The 18426-nt window shown below is 35.5% G+C and overlaps 1 protein-coding gene across 1 annotated transcript in view; it reads left to right on the top strand.

The window, feature by feature from the left end:
* The window catches only part of luzp2 (leucine zipper protein 2), a 157411-nt gene that overhangs the window by 135786 nt on the left and 3199 nt on the right, over nucleotides 1-18426 (top strand). The window contains exons 8-11 of the mRNA XM_048169087.1: nucleotides 6194-6268; nucleotides 6517-6684; nucleotides 12720-12824; nucleotides 17021-17092. Of these exons, the coding sequence (XP_048025044.1) occupies nucleotides 6194-6268; nucleotides 6517-6684; nucleotides 12720-12824; nucleotides 17021-17092 (420 nt within the window). The remainder of the gene's footprint in view (nucleotides 1-6193; nucleotides 6269-6516; nucleotides 6685-12719; nucleotides 12825-17020; nucleotides 17093-18426) is intronic.

The following is an 18426-nucleotide window of genomic DNA, read 5'->3' as shown; positions in this document are numbered from 1 at the left end:
ATTTTCAAACAATGCTAACAGGCTGATATCTAGCTGGCAAAAGAACAATCAAACATTTTATATTTAGTACAAGTTTTTAAAATTTTACAACATTTTCCATGTTTTACAGCGGTTGTACCAAATGATGTTTTGGGACATGCGTATGAGCAAGTGAAAACATGATTTTTTCAAATAGTTTAAAGAGAGTTAGTTACTTTGCTTCATGACCATGTGGTCCTTTGCATGTGTCTGAATGATGTCACATCCTGTCACATGATATTGACTACTTGACTTGATCCAAAATGGTCCCTTTATATTGGTTACTCCGAATGACATCAATGAAATTTATTTTTCCAGAAATTCTTTCTCATAACAAAGCAACGACTTTTAATACCAATTTTAATAAATAATAATAAAATAATAGTTTTAATACCATTTTTTGATATATGATGTTATAAAATCATGTCAGAATAATATATATATATATATATATATATATATATATATATATATATATATATATTTTAAAAACAAGTGAAATGTCTGTATTGGCCTTTGGCTGGTTAAACCGAATGACCTTTTGACACTTCAAAATCTTTAAAATACCTTTATATGTAGCAAAATATAATTAAAACCTTTTGGATTCAATAAGAGAGATCTAGTTGTACAACCTCACATACTTTGGATGTCATATCTTTGTTTTTTATTATTATAATTATTATTATTAAGGCTTTTGGACAAAAAAAAAAAAAAAAGACCCGTCACTTCATTGACCCATATACCTTCTCAGCTGGTGGAAAAGCTACTTGGAAAAGTTTGATTCACCATGTGACTCTCATCACCATTGTGTTTGGTGGTTGTCAGTGTATTATAAAGGTACAAAATAGTTCTTCAATAGGTTGGTAAATTAACATTATATCAGTTAATGAAATACAGTATTTTACTGTACATGTAAGTTGAAATCCGCAAAACCTAAAACATTGCTACCGTCATTTTTACAGTACATTTCTGGCAACAACAGCTGGCGTTTTTTACCGTAAATTTAACGGAATTTTTTTTTACAGTGTAGTGTATTTATTTTATCCAAAGGAAAACAAGAAATAAAGTCAAATATAATTGCTATAAGTTACTTTTATCAACTTTTATAAGTACAAAAGCATTTAGAGCTTCCACAAATGGGGTCTTTAACCGCTTTTAACCATTCTGACATCTGAGATGCTTTTGAAAGTGCAAACAAAGCAATGTGAATGTCACCATCCTAAAAATCACACACAATAATCTGCATTTTTGGCCAAAATAAAGCAGATTAGGGTAATATGTGCACTCTAATTGAATGGTTTGACCTTTTCATGTGCGATGAGAGTGAAGATTCATGTAAAAAACAGTGACCTTTCCTGCCATGTAGGTTGACCTTTCCTCTCTTATTTGCAGTGTTAGATGGGAAAATGTCAGCTGATATTTCCAGCACATTGCCCTTTGGTACATCATACAAACACTGGGGTTTCACACAAAGTGCATCACTTTAAAACCATTGCTTCTTAATCAGGAAGACAGGCTAACACGTGTTGTAAAATATGTCTCGTAAATTTTCAAGAAAGAATATTATGAATTTTGTCGGTCGAGTCGTCTGCAAAACTTTTTCAAAAAGCAATATCCAATCTGAGCTTACCTTCCTCTAATGTGTTTTTATCTTCGCTGTACGTCTATTTCTGCCTCCCCCGTTTGAAATCAATGAAGGAAGATTATCCTTCATCCTTTTATATTCATGATTAAAGAAGTTCTTTTCAGAGTTTGTCTAGAGTCTGTTTGAAGAGGTATTGTTCGATAATGGGAAGCAAAGGTATGTTCAGATGCTTAGGATAGTACGGCAAAGCTCGAGAAGGACAATGAGCAAGATTGCTTTGTCAAAGTATTTTTCCCAGATCTAGCTAGCATTAAATGGATTTTTTTCTTATTCAAATCGCTGCCATTTATCACAATCATTCTTTGTTGTGAAGTGCCTGAATTATGCACATGTATGTGTCAAATTATTCATAGGAACATATTGTGTGACATTGCTGTTTATTCAAAACATAGTAATATAAAGCATGTTCTACCATCAGTTCTCTTCAGTTCCTGTAGCAAAACACCTTTCTTATTTAAGATTTGGCTTTCGTGATCCATCTCTTTGGTGGCTCTGCTCGAAAAATGTCTGTGAAAATAATTACACATAGATTAAAGATTAAATAGATTAAATTGTGATGACAATGACATAATAGCTTGTTATAACACAATCAGAATGATTGCAATGTTCTTTGTTTTAATCATATTTTGAATACAGTTTTTTTTTATAAATCGGCAGCTGCTTAACAAGCAATTAAGGATATTCCACAATCTACGGTGATTATGATAATATTACATTGATTGAAAACAAATCTCATTACAAAATATCCTACAATGATATACATTTCATGTTTCAGTGTTTCTTAACCGGTGGGTCGTGACCCAAAAGTGGGTTTTGAGTGGGTCGTGGAGTGTGTAGTCAAAGAAACAACAACATCAACAAAAAACATAATTCTAAATGTTTTTCTGATGCAAGACTTTTATTTTGAAAGACGTGTGTGAAAGCAGTTGACTCTTCTTTCAGGCCTAGTTTAGAAGAGTGTCCTATTCATCAGGATCAGTGTCCATGTGTTTTATTAAAGGGGAGGTTGATTATGATTTCACTTTTTTAACTTTAGTTGGTGTGTAATGTTGCTGTTTGAGCATAAACAACATCTGCAAAGTTACAACGCTCAAAGTTCAATGCAAAGGGAGATATTTTCTTTTAAAGAAATCTCTGTTTAAGGACTACAACAAACAACTGGTAATGAGCTTCTTCCCGGGTTGGTGACATTACAAACCCCACAATTTACATAAACTCTGCCCCCGAGAGGCCATGTTGGGCTGCTTTAGGGAAGAGGAAGAGTTGTTGTAGTAGAGTGTTGTTATCATGCCGTCATTTTACGCCAGACTGCTTCACAAACGAGGGTCAATTAAACGCTGGATTTGCACAAAAGATTAACATGATGGCACATGCTAGTCGATTAGTTGAATCAACTCCACAGCAACTACATACATTTATCCACAACCATTCAGAAACATCCAGTTTCATTCTAAAAGTTGTAACTTCTTCCTGAGTCTCTCCATCAGTGTCGACTCCGGTTTGAACAATGTAAGGCTAAACACCGTTACTGACAATTTGGCTCATTTTGGCTGCGTGAGATTCTCCAGCTTTGTTGTTGTTGAGCAACCGAAGCACGAGCCTAAAGCTCTACAGCAGCTCATTTGCATTTAAAAGGACACACACAAAAATGCTGTGTTTTTGCTCAGACCCAAATTTGACAAGCTATAATAAATGATCTGTGGGGTATTTTGAGCTGAAACTTCACAGACACATTCTGGAGACACCAGAGACTTATTTTACATCTTGTGAAAGGGGCATTGTAGGTCCCATTTAACAGTTCATGTTGGTATTGTGCATTTACCATGCTGTAAAACTGTAGTATAATAAACCCACTTTATTTTCACTTTGTGTTATTTTCTATATTTTGGGATGGTACTTATGTGCATCTCCACAATTTTGGAAACATTTTTTGCTTGGTTTAAATGCCTAAAAATTTGGGTCACAGCATAATGACCATGGGAAAATGTGGGTCTTATGGCCAAACCAGTTGAGAACCACTGATGTAGAGTCACAAGTTAATTTATAATGTAATACAAAATTAAATATTAAAGATTTGCTTGATTTATCCAGCCGGCTGGATTAATCTTATTTTCACTTCTAAATTACTTGTGTTTTGTTGTGTAATAACTGTGTGTGTGTGTGCATGCTTAATTGCTAAGTCACTGAGAAAAACACTATCCTGGTGCTGTTTTTCTTTAGACTGATGTTTCTTCCATTGATTTTGTTTCATGCTCAAAACTAAAGGCTTTAGAACTTTCTAAAGGTTTCACCTCGTTCCGAATAGGCTATTCATAAAACAAATGGCTTTTTAGCACAAACAAAATGATTCTTCATCATTTTTCATAATTTCAGGAACATTCAAACTTGTTGAAATGCAAAATCATAGCCTGTTCATGTTCGATTTTAGATGACTTACTCATATTCAAGAAGCTATGTGAACATTTTAAGTCCATTCTGTAAAGAATGAATACCACATTTCTCTTATATCCAAGCTTTTTACTTTTCATCGTGCAGATAACGTGTGCTAATCATCCCAGATGGGGAATCTCTGTTACCTGTTTAGATCTCAATGAGTCTGTTGTTGACTGCACACACAGCGTCACAGCAATATTTATGAAGCTAAACTAATGACATACTGAAGGCAAGTCATTATGTAGTTCTGCCGGAATAAAGATCATCATGCTCAATTATATAAGGATTCACAGTAGAGCTCACTGAACCAAAAGTATGTCTTATCTAGTTAAATATAAAAATTGGGCAAAATGAGCAATCTAACATAAGAACTACATCTTTTTTTTTACCAAGATTTATCTTTGCACTATAAAAAGAATTGTTGGTTTAACTTTAAAAGTAAGTTACCTGGTTGCCTTAAAATTTTGTTCATTAAAATAAAAAATGTAAGTTAATACAATGAAGGCAATTGGTTTAATCAACAAAAACTCAAAATGTTATGTTATCTTAACCACAGTAATCATTGAAGTTGATTTGACAAAGAAAAAGTGTTTTGATAACAAATCATGAAAACAGTGTAGATCTCTGCTAGAGATATAAAGATAAATCTAGCTAAAGTTTTTTGGTTAGTTTGTTCACTTTGCACACTTTCTATTCACAAAGTCTTTGAACACATTGAAAATATAGGATTCAAATATAATTTAACCCACTAGTGCTATTTGTACATTTTTGACTGAAAAATATTAAGTTTTGTTTTTTTTATCATTTTTTAATTTGTCGTAATGGTACGAAAGTTGATAAAGGTTTTGGCACTTGCTAAATGAACACACACACAATCATGATTCGCAAAGGTTAAATGGTGCTGAAAAAAATAGTCACACTTGTACTCCTCGAGGTCAAAAAAAAAAAAAATTGGCCACATTGGGAAACGAATTTCATCTAGTGGAAACGTTTGGTACTGCGCCCAAATGAAATCTTACTGAAAGCTCATTTTTCGAGATATCAACCTCAAATTCGAAACACAACTTGTTTAAATTTATGGCTTCGATTTTCTTCAGATTTAAAGTAAAACATGCTTGGAAAATATATATTTCATGTAAACATTTAAAATATTATTTTGTACATTTTTCATAACAATAAACATAAACTTCTATAACTTCTTTTTCACTTTTTTAAACTTCAGCAATAATCTGCCAAGTGTCTTCTTTAAAAAGAGACCTTAAATCTGTGTTCCAGAGCATTCAAGATTTACAGTTTAAGTTGGAAATTTCATTTTCGAAAAGTGAATAAATGGATTATAACTACTGCTAAATATGATTTAGTACCATAAAATCCCCTAAAATTTGAAATAACTAATAACTAAAATACAGTGAATTCATTTAATTGAAATAAAAATAAGAATAATAATTGGTCATTTTGACGACCATGTGAGAAGCACGAGAGGGTTAAACCTGGAAGTAAGCAGCAGGTTTTGAAACAAAGAAACAGGTGCAAAATTAAATATTTAAGAAAGTCATATTTAAGATTCTGGACTATTTCTAGGACACTAATCAAATAAGTAAGTTTGTACTAAAAATGCTATTCTTCCATTGAATCTCAAGATGCTCTTTGGATCATTCTCAAATCATTCTGTAAATTCATGTTAATTATTCTATTAAATGATTCTCTTAAACTATGCTGACAATATACTTTGTAATGAAAAATGTATTGAATTAAAATGTATTATACTGCAAAACATTTCCAGTTGGTTAAACTTAGAAATGAAATATTTCCTGCTGCCTTAAAAAACATGAGTAAACTCAACTTGAAAATAACCTTTGCTTCAGCTCACAATGGATTACTCAAACTTTATTTTTTTTAAACATATAAACTTGAATTCAAAATTCAAAAAGTTAAAGAGAAGACATAAATTCAAATAATTTAATGGGGCTATCATGTTTTACAGTGAGAATCATTTTTGCTAGACTTTAGAACCCACTTAAAATATAAATAGACAGTTTGAACTAAGACATAGGCCTATGCCAGATTGGTTAGATGATCAATGCATCTTCTGTGCAGGGTCAGCAGCTGATGGACTTGGAGAATAAACTCAAAGTAGCCAAAGATGAACTGGAGAAGGCAGCGCTGGACAAGGTGAGACATGAGCCGATCCGTTTCATCATTCCAGTTCAGCTTTAATATTTTCCCCTTCTGCTATCTTCTAAAATGTAAACTTTGAGAATGAATTCTATTATCTTTTTATGCCAGGGATTTTGCAATTTCTGCAGAGAGCGTGGAGCAAATGATCAGATAAATGGTTTGAGGGCAAAAGGATAAGATGACAGTGTGATAAACATTTGCCCATTAATCTCATGTGTGTTGTCTCACTTAATTTGCTGCAGGAGTCACAGCTGAAAGCCCTGAAGGACACCGTACATATCTGCTTCTCGTCTGTCCTACACAGCCAGACAGGAAGTTTACACAGATTTCCAGCCACGCCCACCAACCTGTTGAGGTACTCAGCCCTGGTCAACAACTCCAGAGTCACCTTTCAGCAGCCGCATGCAAAGGTACGAACACCAAAACCATTCTCTGATGTGATGAAAAAGCACAGAAAAAGGTTTTAAGAAAAATATTTTAAATGACCATCGGATGTAGTATGACCAAAACAGACTTATTATTTTGGTTTATTCATGAAGTCATTCCATCAAATATTAAAGGAATAATGAAAAAATTCTATCATTTATTCAGTATGACTCTCTTTTCATCTGCAGAACACAAATGGAGAAATTTATGGTATGTTTACAGGACAGTGATGTACTAAAAACAGGGATCCCCGTTCACACAGATCTGCAAAAACGACTAAAAATGCTGTATTATGCTGCCAGGCCAGTAGGTGGCGATGTCACTTTGTAAAGAAACACTACGCGCCAAAAGACTGAACACATAATACGCATGACGTCACCGTTTTCACAAATTCACATTTTTGTAGTTTACAAAGAAATGGTATTGTTTTCAAAAACGAGCACTTTGAAACCTGTTCTCAAAAGTTTGGGTTTTCAGGTCCACAAAAAATGCCAAAATACTTAAGTTTTTAGTTGAAAATGGCAGGGCTGTGCACAGACATTTTAAAGGGCAGGTGCTCAAGTTCAAACCGATTTACACAGTAAACAACTAAACAACTTATTTTGCAATGCTTAAGTAAATATTTTCTATGAATGTGTGAGACTTAGGATTTATTAGTCTCTATATGTAAATAGAGGGGGGGGGGGTATTCTATTCCTTTAAAGGTGCCCTAGAATTAAAAATTATCTTGGCATAGTTGAATAACAAGAGTTCAGTACATGGAAATGACATACAGTGAGTCTCAAACACCGTTGTTTCCTCCTTCTTATATAAATCTCATTTGTTTAAAAGACCTCCAAAGAACAGGCGAATCTCAACACAACACCGACTGTTACGTAACAGTCGGGATCATTAATATGTACGCCCCCAACTTTTGCATATGCCAGCCCATGTTCAAGGCATTACACAAGGGCAGCCAGTATTAACATCTGGATCTGTGCACAGCTGAATCATCAGACTAGGTAAGCAAGCAAGGACAACAGCGAAAAATGGCAGATGGAGCAATAATAACTGACATGATCCATGATATCATGATATTTTTAGTGATATTTGTAAATTGTCTTTCTAAATGTTTCGTTAGCATGTTGCTAATGTATTGTTAAATGTGGTTAAAGTTACCATCATGTCTTACTGTATTCACGGAGACAAGCGAGCCGTCGCTATTTTCATTTTTAAACACTTGCAGTCTGTATAATTCATAAACACAACTTTATTCTTTATAAATCTCTCCAACAGTGTGTAATGTTAGCTTTAGCCACGGAGCACTATCAAACTCATTCAGAATCAAATGTAAACATCAAATAAATACCATACTTACGCGATTACATATGTTGCATGACGAACACTTTGTAAAGACTTTCTGTGGACTTTGTTTATGCTGTTTAAGGCAGTCGCGAGCTCCGTGGGCGGGGAGCGTGAGCATTTAAAGGGGCCGCAGCCTGAATCGGTTCATATTTAATGATGCCCCAAAATAGGCAGTTAAAAAAATTAATTAAAAAAAATCTATGGGGTATTTTGAGCTGGATCTTCACAGACACATTCAGGGGACACCTTAGACTTATATTACATCTTTTAAAAAGATGTTCTACGGCACCTTTAACAATTGTATTGTCATCTCATATGCATAGTGTGATTGTAAAGTGAAAAAAAGAGGTTTGTTACTCTGAGGCAACACTATAATCTTAGGGTTAAATGTCATAATCTACAAAAGACATACTGTCATCCAAACTGTTTAGTAACAACTCTTTCAGTGCATACAGTACTTAACAGTGCTTGATTTATTTAGCAGACAGTGTGGGAGAATCTGCGTCTATTTTTCCCTAGATGACGCAAAAGCACTCAGCCTCAGTGAGAAGTGTTGCTAAGAATCTCAATGCTTATATTCACTACCCAGAGGACAGAGCAGTGCTTTTTGATTACGCTCCAATACTCTTGTCCGTAAGCGAGGTCTCAGCAGAACCATATTAGAGAACATCAAAAGACCTCATAAAACAAGGCTTTAGCCTTCAGCTTTATTCTCCAAATAAGCTTATTTAATGTAAGACGAAGTTAGTAAGACACTGAACTTTGGACATGGCATTCAAAATGTATTATTCTTAATCACTCATAAAGACATGAAAGTGAAAAAAGATGCAGTATCTTTGCATATAATGTCACATTTGTTTAATTTCGTTAAAATATTTATCTAAAGTGTTTCACCTTGAGCTTTTCAGCAAGAATTTAATTGGAAACCAGACACAAACCTCAGCTCTGAAAAGTCAAGATGTGTTCTCTTGAGATTAAATATGTCATTGTAAAATAAGGTTTTCTCTCAAGTGCAAATCATTTTCTTCCACTCAAATTAAGTGGATGAGGAAAAGACATTTGGTCCTCCTTACAGTGTCCCATTCAGCATTTCATTACAGTCCCTATTCATCAACTGTTGGGAACATAATGAGCCTTAATCCTTTCCAAACAGCCGTGCAAAACCTATACTGTCAGCCAGTGCACACTAGTCCCTGCTGCTGAAAGATTCATCAGCGTGAGGGTTTAACAAACAGCCAGTTTTAAATGAGAGTCGCTTCATATTTAACAGTCGTTGATGGATGCCGTGTGCTAGCTTGTTAAATTGCAAAATTAATGTTTTTTGTGCTCTTTGCCTGTTAGCAAATACGTGTATGTGAAGTAGATTATTTAGATCAAAATATCATTGTCCAAGTATTAATGCAAATGAATTTAAGAAGTTGATCATTTATATAGGTCCACAAGAAGCATAAAAGCTTAGGTGTTAGCCAATCACTCGTGATAGGGGAGAAGAGAGAGTGAGCCAATCAGCAGTAGGGGGCGTGTCCACTCATGATGGGAGAGAGAGAGCCAATCAGCCGTAGAGGGCGTGTCCTTGTGATGAGGGAGGAAAGAGAGTGAGCTAATCAGCCGTAGGGGGCGTCTCAACTCATGATTGGGGAAGGAGAGAGAGTGAGCAAGATTTGAAGAAAGACTGTAGAAAAAGAGATGGCTGAAAGACATTACAAAAGAGAAAAGCTCAGAGGAATATCACTGGAAAAAGGGTTATGATCAGGCAAGAGCTTTAGGACCTGCGTTAATATTAGAAAAGCTTTCCAGCGCTGGAGAGACCCAAGCGAGAAGGCTTGAAAATGGATGCTGAGGTTGTGTTGTTTCTTCTCCATACATGAGTAAAATTGGTTTTGTTACGTGTTGTTGTTGTAATGTCTATAACTGAACAGTTTTGAGTGTCATTGTTTGTCTGGAGCTGCAGGCGAATAACAACCAACTCTGCTTGTATATACTCTTGTGTAATGTATGTTAATTTTTTGTTCTTCCTTGTTGTTCATTCACCATCTTACCTTTATTTTTTTGGCAAAGCATTATTTTGCTTGTCTTCAGCTATGTTAAAGGTGCCCTAGAATAAAAAAAAAGTGAATTTACCTCGGCATAGTTGAACAACAAGAGTTCAGTACATGGAAATGACTTACAGTCACGGAGAGCGTGAGGAATTAAAGGGGCCGCAGCCTGAATCGGCACATTTCTAATTATGCCCCAAAATAGGCAGTTAAAAAAATTAATAAAAAAAAATCTATGGGGTATTTTGACCTGAAACTTCAGACACATTCAGGGGACACCTTAGACTTATATTACATCTTGTAAAAAAACATTCGATGGCACCTTTAAAGAGAGATCCACTCTTGCATTGCGTGTTTGTGCATTTTGGGGGCGGAGCAATGAAGGGAGGGGCGTGTTTGTTTGGCATGATATCAAATATCAACAGTGTTTCTCAGAAATCACTTACTGCATCTTTAACTAAATGCTTTACAAGTCATTTCATTGTTAGCTCATGTTAACTAATGTAGTTATCTAAAGTTAAATGAAATCTTATTATAAAGTGTTACTACAATATCGTTCCCTGAACAAAACCGGTTTGGCCATGCAGCATTTGTTACGATCGTAATGTAAAAAAAAAAAAAAAATCTAACTTCAAAACCAGAGTTTGCACAAACTGCACTGAAACGTAATTGGGAAGCCACTTAGCCTACCTCTCGAGACAGACCTCAGATTGCTGCTGATTGTTGTTGTTGTTGTTGCTGCTGCTGCTGTATTTATGTGTATGTATGGCATACTAAATATGTTATCTGGAAATTACCTAAAGGTAAAGCATATGGCAAATTTTAGCAATTCCATTCTGTGTCTGTAGTGGCGCAGAAATTACATCATCTTTAAATTATGTATTTAATAAGTCACATTTCAAGTAAACAGGCTAGTTTTGAAGGCTAGTTTGTAAATGCATTAAATTGACAAAATATCTAAAAGTTTCAAGCCACTGGATGAGATGACGCTGGAAATCATGGAAATGGATCGTGTTAACTCTCTTAATTCGCTATGTACAGTTTAATACAGTTAATTAACTGACAATCTGAACAAACCGAGAACCGAAATATTTATACCACTGCTTTCCCTGCAGGTATTTCTACCAAACATCCGCTAATTAGCTCATCTTAAACCAAAGAGGCCCAGCCGATTAATTAAAGCAGGTGTTTTGAACAAGTAACTCCAAATCCTAATTTTAATAACTCTTTACAGCAGTCGCCCGACGGCTCTGTCTTGATGCAGTTGGTTTTCTCATGAGAGTTGTTTTGAATTGAAATATAGCACATTTCTGATGTAAAATCAAGACTTCTGAGGGCTCCATACAAGATTCATGGATCTGTCCTGAAGTGAAATGTGCAAAGCCTTCATAACCGTGATCTTTACCAGTCTACTGTGTACCTGTGCAACATATAGTCATTTGATTGTATATACACATTTTCCTTTAAAATCTGGACGTTTTAGTACATAAAGAGAACTCGAGTCGATAACAAATGATTGCGTTCAAAACCGGCTTACTAAAAAACTGGGCCTCTACGGATATCATGCCGATTTGCAAAGGGGAGGCAATAAGTGTGTCATATTCCATTTCATTCACTCGGAGGAGCAGAGAGTCCCTAAGCTGATTATTGTTATATCATTACTCCTCCAGAGAGACGCTTCAGAGACTGTATGAAGTTTGTTACTGTAGTAGTATTTATCTCATCTGTCTTTGCTCAGTAAATGAGTGATAGGATGTGCGAAAAGCTTTTCTAGAAGCCTCTCTCCACTCAGAGCTTTTTTCTTTAATTTACGCTAATTACATCGATTTACACAGAGACGTGATTTCAGCACGTATACGGTAATCAGAGACATGTTTTCCTGCTGGTTCTGAGTATCTGAAGATTAATAATGCAAATATATATTATTTGATCACATGATCATTTTTTATTAGTTTTATTATTACAGGCATATTACATAGACATAAGAAATGTCATTCCCTTAAAAAAGAAACTAAAATAATTCTCTACCGTTCAAAAGTTTGGGGTAGAAAGAAGTCTCTCATGCTGCAAGGATGCATTTATTTGATGTAGTAAAAATAGTAATATTGTGGAAAAATGATTACATTTTAAAATAACCATTTAATATTTGAATTTATTCCTGTGATGCAAAGCTGAATTTCAGCAGCCATTGTCTTCAGTGTCTCATGATCCTTCAGAAATTATTCTAATATCCATATATATATATAAATCATATATTGATATTGTAAACACACGTTGTTATTATTATTATTAATAAAATCTCTATAAACACAGAACCAGCCAAATACTTAGCATTTTTATTGATGTTGTTAGGCTAACTGAACAGATGCCATTTACTGTTAGTCTCTTTAGATAAAAGCTTTCGCTGAATGGAAAACAATAACAGAACAGTAGAGTCGTAGATCACAACAGAGAGAGAGAGAGAGAGTTGACAACTGACTTCAAATGAACCTAAGTGGAAAATTGTCTATGCTTTATAATAAACCATCTGGAGAATTTAACCCCAGCACTCTCTTGTTTTTCCTCTTTTTCTTTCTCTATCTATTCCTTTGTGTCTTTCATAACGTAGCATTCTGTTTCTTTATGCTCTCTTCCTTAAGGACATCCCGAAAGTTCCCCGGATCACAACAACAAGTAAATTGCCTGTGAGCAGTGCGGTAATGAGGAGAGAGAGCACAGGACCGAAAGACTGCCAGATGGTGAAGGTAAATCTTTAGTGCCCTTATACTCTAATGGCCACTTCCTTACCCTTTGGACTAAATGGGGCGACTTATGTTCATTGCATCTCAGTGTATCCCTTAGCCATTTAAGATCATTTACAACTTTGCATTAAATTTCGTTCAAGAATAAGCTTTGAGGCCTCGCTCAGCAGTTTTCTCCTGATCAATGGTATATTGAACCGCTGCTGTTGGACCCATGAGAAAATATTGCCGCTCCGTTTAGTCACGGGTGAAGTGTGTAATTTCTGTCCCTTCTTGGCACCAATAATAATGATTGTTTTCAAACAGATTTTTTTAAACACTCCTTCCATTGGTCAGCTAAAAACAGATAGAACCGCCTCAAAATCACACCATTGGCAGTGGTGTGTGGTGGTATTTTAAAATGAGGTAACATTTCATATGTATTTAAAACCAAGTATAAATGTCATCAAGTGTTTTTACACATTTTTGCATTAATTCCAAAATAATAAATGTGTATATATTATTTGTGAACTAATGTTCAGCTTTTCTTTTCTTTTTTCTTTGTAATTCATCTTATTTTCCTACTCAGTGGCTGAGTTGTTTTACTTACTTTTTAATTAGTTTTCCCATTAACGCTATTGTTGTCTTCATTGGGGCAGAGTCGAGAACATGCATGAAAACGAGAGGCGGGATTTATCACACGAACCGATCATATCCAATCATAGCGCGATGGAGGCATTGCCTCCTGTCATGTGACTTTCACCCATTCATTCTCAATTAACTCCCATCAAACTCCCGCTTTAGGGGGTCTGTTAAAAGTCAATGAGCTGAGAGGAGGCAAGCCTCCCACTGTAACTTTGGCTTGGACAGTGTTACTTTATAAAAATGAGTGACTTCTACACTTTTTAATGTCAAAATTGTAATATTTGCATTGTTTTATTTTTGTAATATCGATTATTTTCTCATCCAGTTTTTTTGAGGATACACTGCCATTGGTGAGCTAGTATCGTTTTGGGCTAGTCAGAGGGGCTTTTGCACTGGAGGAACATTTATATAGTCATATAACTATGGTTGGACACACCTGCTTTTTGGTGTGTTTGCACCGCAGGACATGGGAACGATTTTAGTTGTACACCTTTTGAGTGTCTAAATTAACTCAGAGTAGGGTCTAATTCAACACAGTAGGAACTACCAGTGACACGTTGTATGTAAGTGTATGTTGACCCGCCATTTTACATATGCTTAGTATCTCTTAATCACTCACACAAGTGACATAATCTGATTTTGCTGAGTTCAACATTTTTGTTGATCCTGGAACAACATTCAAATCAACCAATCAGATTTGAGGGACAAGTTATTCTGTCAAGTTTAGATTTAAAATCATGAATTGGTGCTTCTACATCAGTGTTATTCATCTATCATTTCCCTCTGATTTTTGGGATAACTTATGGGTAGGGTTAGGTTTAGGGGTAGGAATAGGGTTAAGACTAAATTTTCAGACTGGAATGTTGTTCCAGGATCAACAAAATATGTTGACCCAGGATTGCATCTAACTCAGCAAAATCAGGACGTGGCACACAAGTGCTTGTCAGCTAGCTGTCTAATGTTGTTGAGTTTTTTGTTGTTGTTCATCCTTTTTTTTTTTTTTTCTTTTTTTTTTTTTTCTGACTGTAAAAAAAAAAAAAAAAAAAAAAAGCCCCAATTTCCAGTTTTTGGACAAGCTAATTAGCACAAAAGAAGTTCAATGTGCACGTGTGAGCTGAGCTTACAGAGTACACGTGTTTAGAAATATATGGCTGGTGATGAAGTTTACATCACAATCAATACACATACTATAAAAATGAGTATGCTTTAAAAAAAAAAAAAAAAAAAAAAAGAGTTTCTTGGGATTTAACCTGATTTTTCTGTAATATATTGCCTCCAAGATAGCTAAAAATGGCCTCAAAATGATTATGCTCTCTCTTTGTCATCTTTGGAGGTAAAGCTTTTGGTGCAGATTAAACAGATTACAATCCTCATACATAATGTAAGCATAAAGCAAACTTGCTTGATCTTAAGTTGTCATCAGTTGACACATGATGTTGGATCTTATATTCTGGAAGGTTTGAGACAGTGCTGGGAATATGAACTGGGAACATCACAGAAATCAGCAGAGCAGAGAACAGTACTGTAGGCTAGACGAGATACATCTCACTGTCTGCTGACATGCACTTATCAACTATAATGACAGGATTGTGTGTGTGTGATTGTGAGTAAGTGGCTGTGTGAGAGGGGAAAATAGCCACGTGAAGAAGAGACAGGAAACAAAAAGAGAGAGAGAAACACGGGATCCCAGGGAGAAGGTGTCATCCTCGGTAGATGACATGCCATGAAGATTGTCTAATGAAAATGTTCCCGAAGCAGCTCTCACCCTGCTGATGGTACTGACTGATGAGAGCAGTGTGACGGAGCCTTGAGACTGAACTGAGAGACTGTGAGTGAGATAAAACACATTAGTGTGACTTTCTCACCACTGCCATCTTATCATTTATGAATGCTGCTAAATGTTCTCTCTTACTAAAGATCAAGTTATTTAGCATATAGTTTAGTGTGTGTTTGAAGACAAGTTCGTTTTTTCATTATATATAAACAACATCTGCAAAGTTACAATGCTCAAAGTTTAATGCAAAGGGAGATATTTTCTTTCACAGAAATCGCTTTTTAAATGGCTGGTAGGGACTACAACAAGCTTCTTCCTGGGTTGGTGACATCACAAACCCCAAAATTTACATAAACCCCGCCCCCGAGAACATGCAACAAAGGGGGTGAGGCCATGTTGGGCTGCTTTAGAGAAGAGCAGAGTTGTTGTAGTAGAGTGTTTCAGAAACAAGAGTCAATTCAACGCTGGATTTGCACAAAAGATTAACATGACGACACATGCTAGTGGATGAGTTGAATCAACTCCACAGCAACTACATAAATTTATCCACTAACCATTCAGAAACGTCCAGTTTCATTCTAAAAGTTGTAACTTCTTCCCGAGTCTCTCCATCAGTGTCGACTCCGGTTTGAACAATGTAAGGCTGAACACAGTTACTGAAAATCCTCATTTTGGCTGCATGAGATTCTCCAGCTTTGTTGTTGTTGAGCAAACGAAGCGTGAGCTGTTAAAGCTCCGCCCTCTTCTGGAAAGCGGGCTGGGAGCAGCAGCTCATTTGCATTTAAAGGGACACACACAAGAAAAGTTACAGATGCATAATGTTACAGAAGATTTCTGTTTCAAATAAATGTTGATTTTACTTCTAATAATCAAAAAATCGGGAAAAAAATGTATCACAGTTTTCAAAAAAAATAAGCTCATTAATAATAATGAATGTGTCTCGAGCAGATCATATTAGAATGATTTCTGAAGGATCGTGTGACACTGAAGACTCAGTTTTGCCATCACTGGAATAAATTAGATTTTAAAAGCTCAACAATGCAAACATATGTAAAGGACTGACACTAGGCAGAATGCAAATACGACGTAATGACATTGTGAATGTGCTAATTAGCGTGTGACGATATTTAGGAACTTTAGGGACTTTTTAAACAGGCTTTAGCTATTTCCATTGAAAATAGTTGGCAACAGTGGTCCAGAAGCATATACAGATAAGTTTTTCAGTGCTGATATTTGCTACTTGTTTATCTCTGCTGGCTTCAGTGCATTTTTTAAGGAATTTTTAGATACTAGAGTTTTAGATACTCTTTACTGCCTATATAAAGTGGTATTTTTGGCTGGCACCATTCTATAACACTTCCATTAACTTAATCTCCATGTTGTTTGTCCTGTCAGAATAAAAAAATGAGGGTGTATTTTCCAGTTAAACACAGTCTCTTGTAGACTTGTACTCTTCTATTTAATGTGCTACTCTAAACATCTTTGTTTCAGAGCTCCTAGAGACAAGCATATAAAACATTTCCTTAAAATACTCCATCCCTTGAGTAACATGATTAATCTGTTTTCTATGCAACATTGTATAATCTCATAGCTCAGGGCTTTTGTGGAAAATGTAAACAGCAAACAATAATATCCTATATAGTATCACTGTACCATTGTGGCCAAAGATGTTTTTTTTTTTTTTTTAAGACTTGGATTTAAAACAAGTCATCTATCCCCTCCGCTCTGTGCTTGATCATAAGAGGATCTTGTTTCCTTTATAAATGAACATGTTCTTTTCTGTCTCTATTTGTATCTTCAGGTGGGAGCAGACTGTTCCCAGAATCAGACCGAGAGTTCATCTGAGATGAAAAAGACATTTGGACACAGTCAAGTGAGTGTTCTGATGTGCCCTATTGAACGAATTAAAGAGAGAGTTCACCCGAAAAATACAAATTCTGTCATCAGTTACTCACCCACATCTTTCCAAACCGGTATGACTTTTGTTCATCTGTAGAACATGATCAAAAGAAGATTTTAAAAGAATGATTCAACAGTTTTTCCCATATGAAAGCAAAACATAATTGGAATTCAAAATATCTTCTTTTGTGTTCCGCAGAAAACCAAGTAAATTATTTCCATTTTGTTGGGGGGGGTAAACTTAGGGTGACCATATGCGCCATTCTCCCAGGACACGTCCTGTCCAGGATTTCTAAGTTGCATAAAATGTCCCAGTTTTGGTTTTGTTTTCATATTTGCGGAAGGTAATGACTGAAAAATAATTTGACCAATAGCATGCATTATACATAATCAACCGATCGTGGCTTGCAAGAAGGCTGGATCTACAGAACGGTCAAGCATTGCAAATACGACAACATTTTAATGCATTGCATGAAGAATGTCAATAAGAACAGTGGCTTGCACAGACCTCCGTGTAGAAATCGTGTTCCTAAATTGCGTTCCGGGGGCACATCGATATGACCACTTTCACAATTAAAGAAGCAAGGGCTCAAGCCATTTTAGGCAATTTAGAAATCCTGGACAGGACGCGTCGTGGGAGAATGGCACATATGGTCACCCTAGGTAAACTACACTCTAAAAAGTGCTGGGTTAAAAACAACCCAAGTTGGGTTAAATGTTTGCCCAATGTGCTGGGTAGTGTTATTTAACTCAACTATTGTTTAAAAATTACTGTATTGCTTGCTTAAAATGAACCCAAAATATGTTGGAAATGAACATTTATTAATATGTTACATAAATTAACATTTAGTAATAAGTTTAATGATTGTTATTGTTGCCTCTAGTAATTATGTGTCTGATTTTTAATTTCCAACCTATTTTGGGTTCTTTTTAAGCAAGCAATACAGTAATATTTAAACAATAGTTGAGTTAAATTAAACCACCCAGCAGGTGGACAAACATTTAACCCAACCGGTGGGTTTGTCCATCTTCAACCCAACTTCAAGGTGCCCTAGAATTAAAAATTGAATTTATCTTGGCATAGTTGAATAACAAGAGTTCAGTACATGGAAATGACATACAGTGAGTCTCAAACACCATTGTTTCCTCCTTCTTATATAAATCTAATTTGTTTAAAAGACCTCCGAAGAACAGGCGAATCTCAACATAACACTGACTGTTACGTAACAATCGGGATCATTAATATGTATGACCCCAATATTTGCATATGCCAGCTCATGTTCAAGGCATTACACAAGGGCAGCCAGT

The sequence above is a fragment of the Megalobrama amblycephala genome, linkage group LG19, assembly GCF_018812025.1.
Source record: "Megalobrama amblycephala isolate DHTTF-2021 linkage group LG19, ASM1881202v1, whole genome shotgun sequence".
NCBI lineage: Eukaryota > Metazoa > Chordata > Actinopteri > Cypriniformes > Xenocyprididae > Megalobrama > Megalobrama amblycephala.
This window is presented reverse-complemented; position numbering and strand designations above follow the sequence as displayed.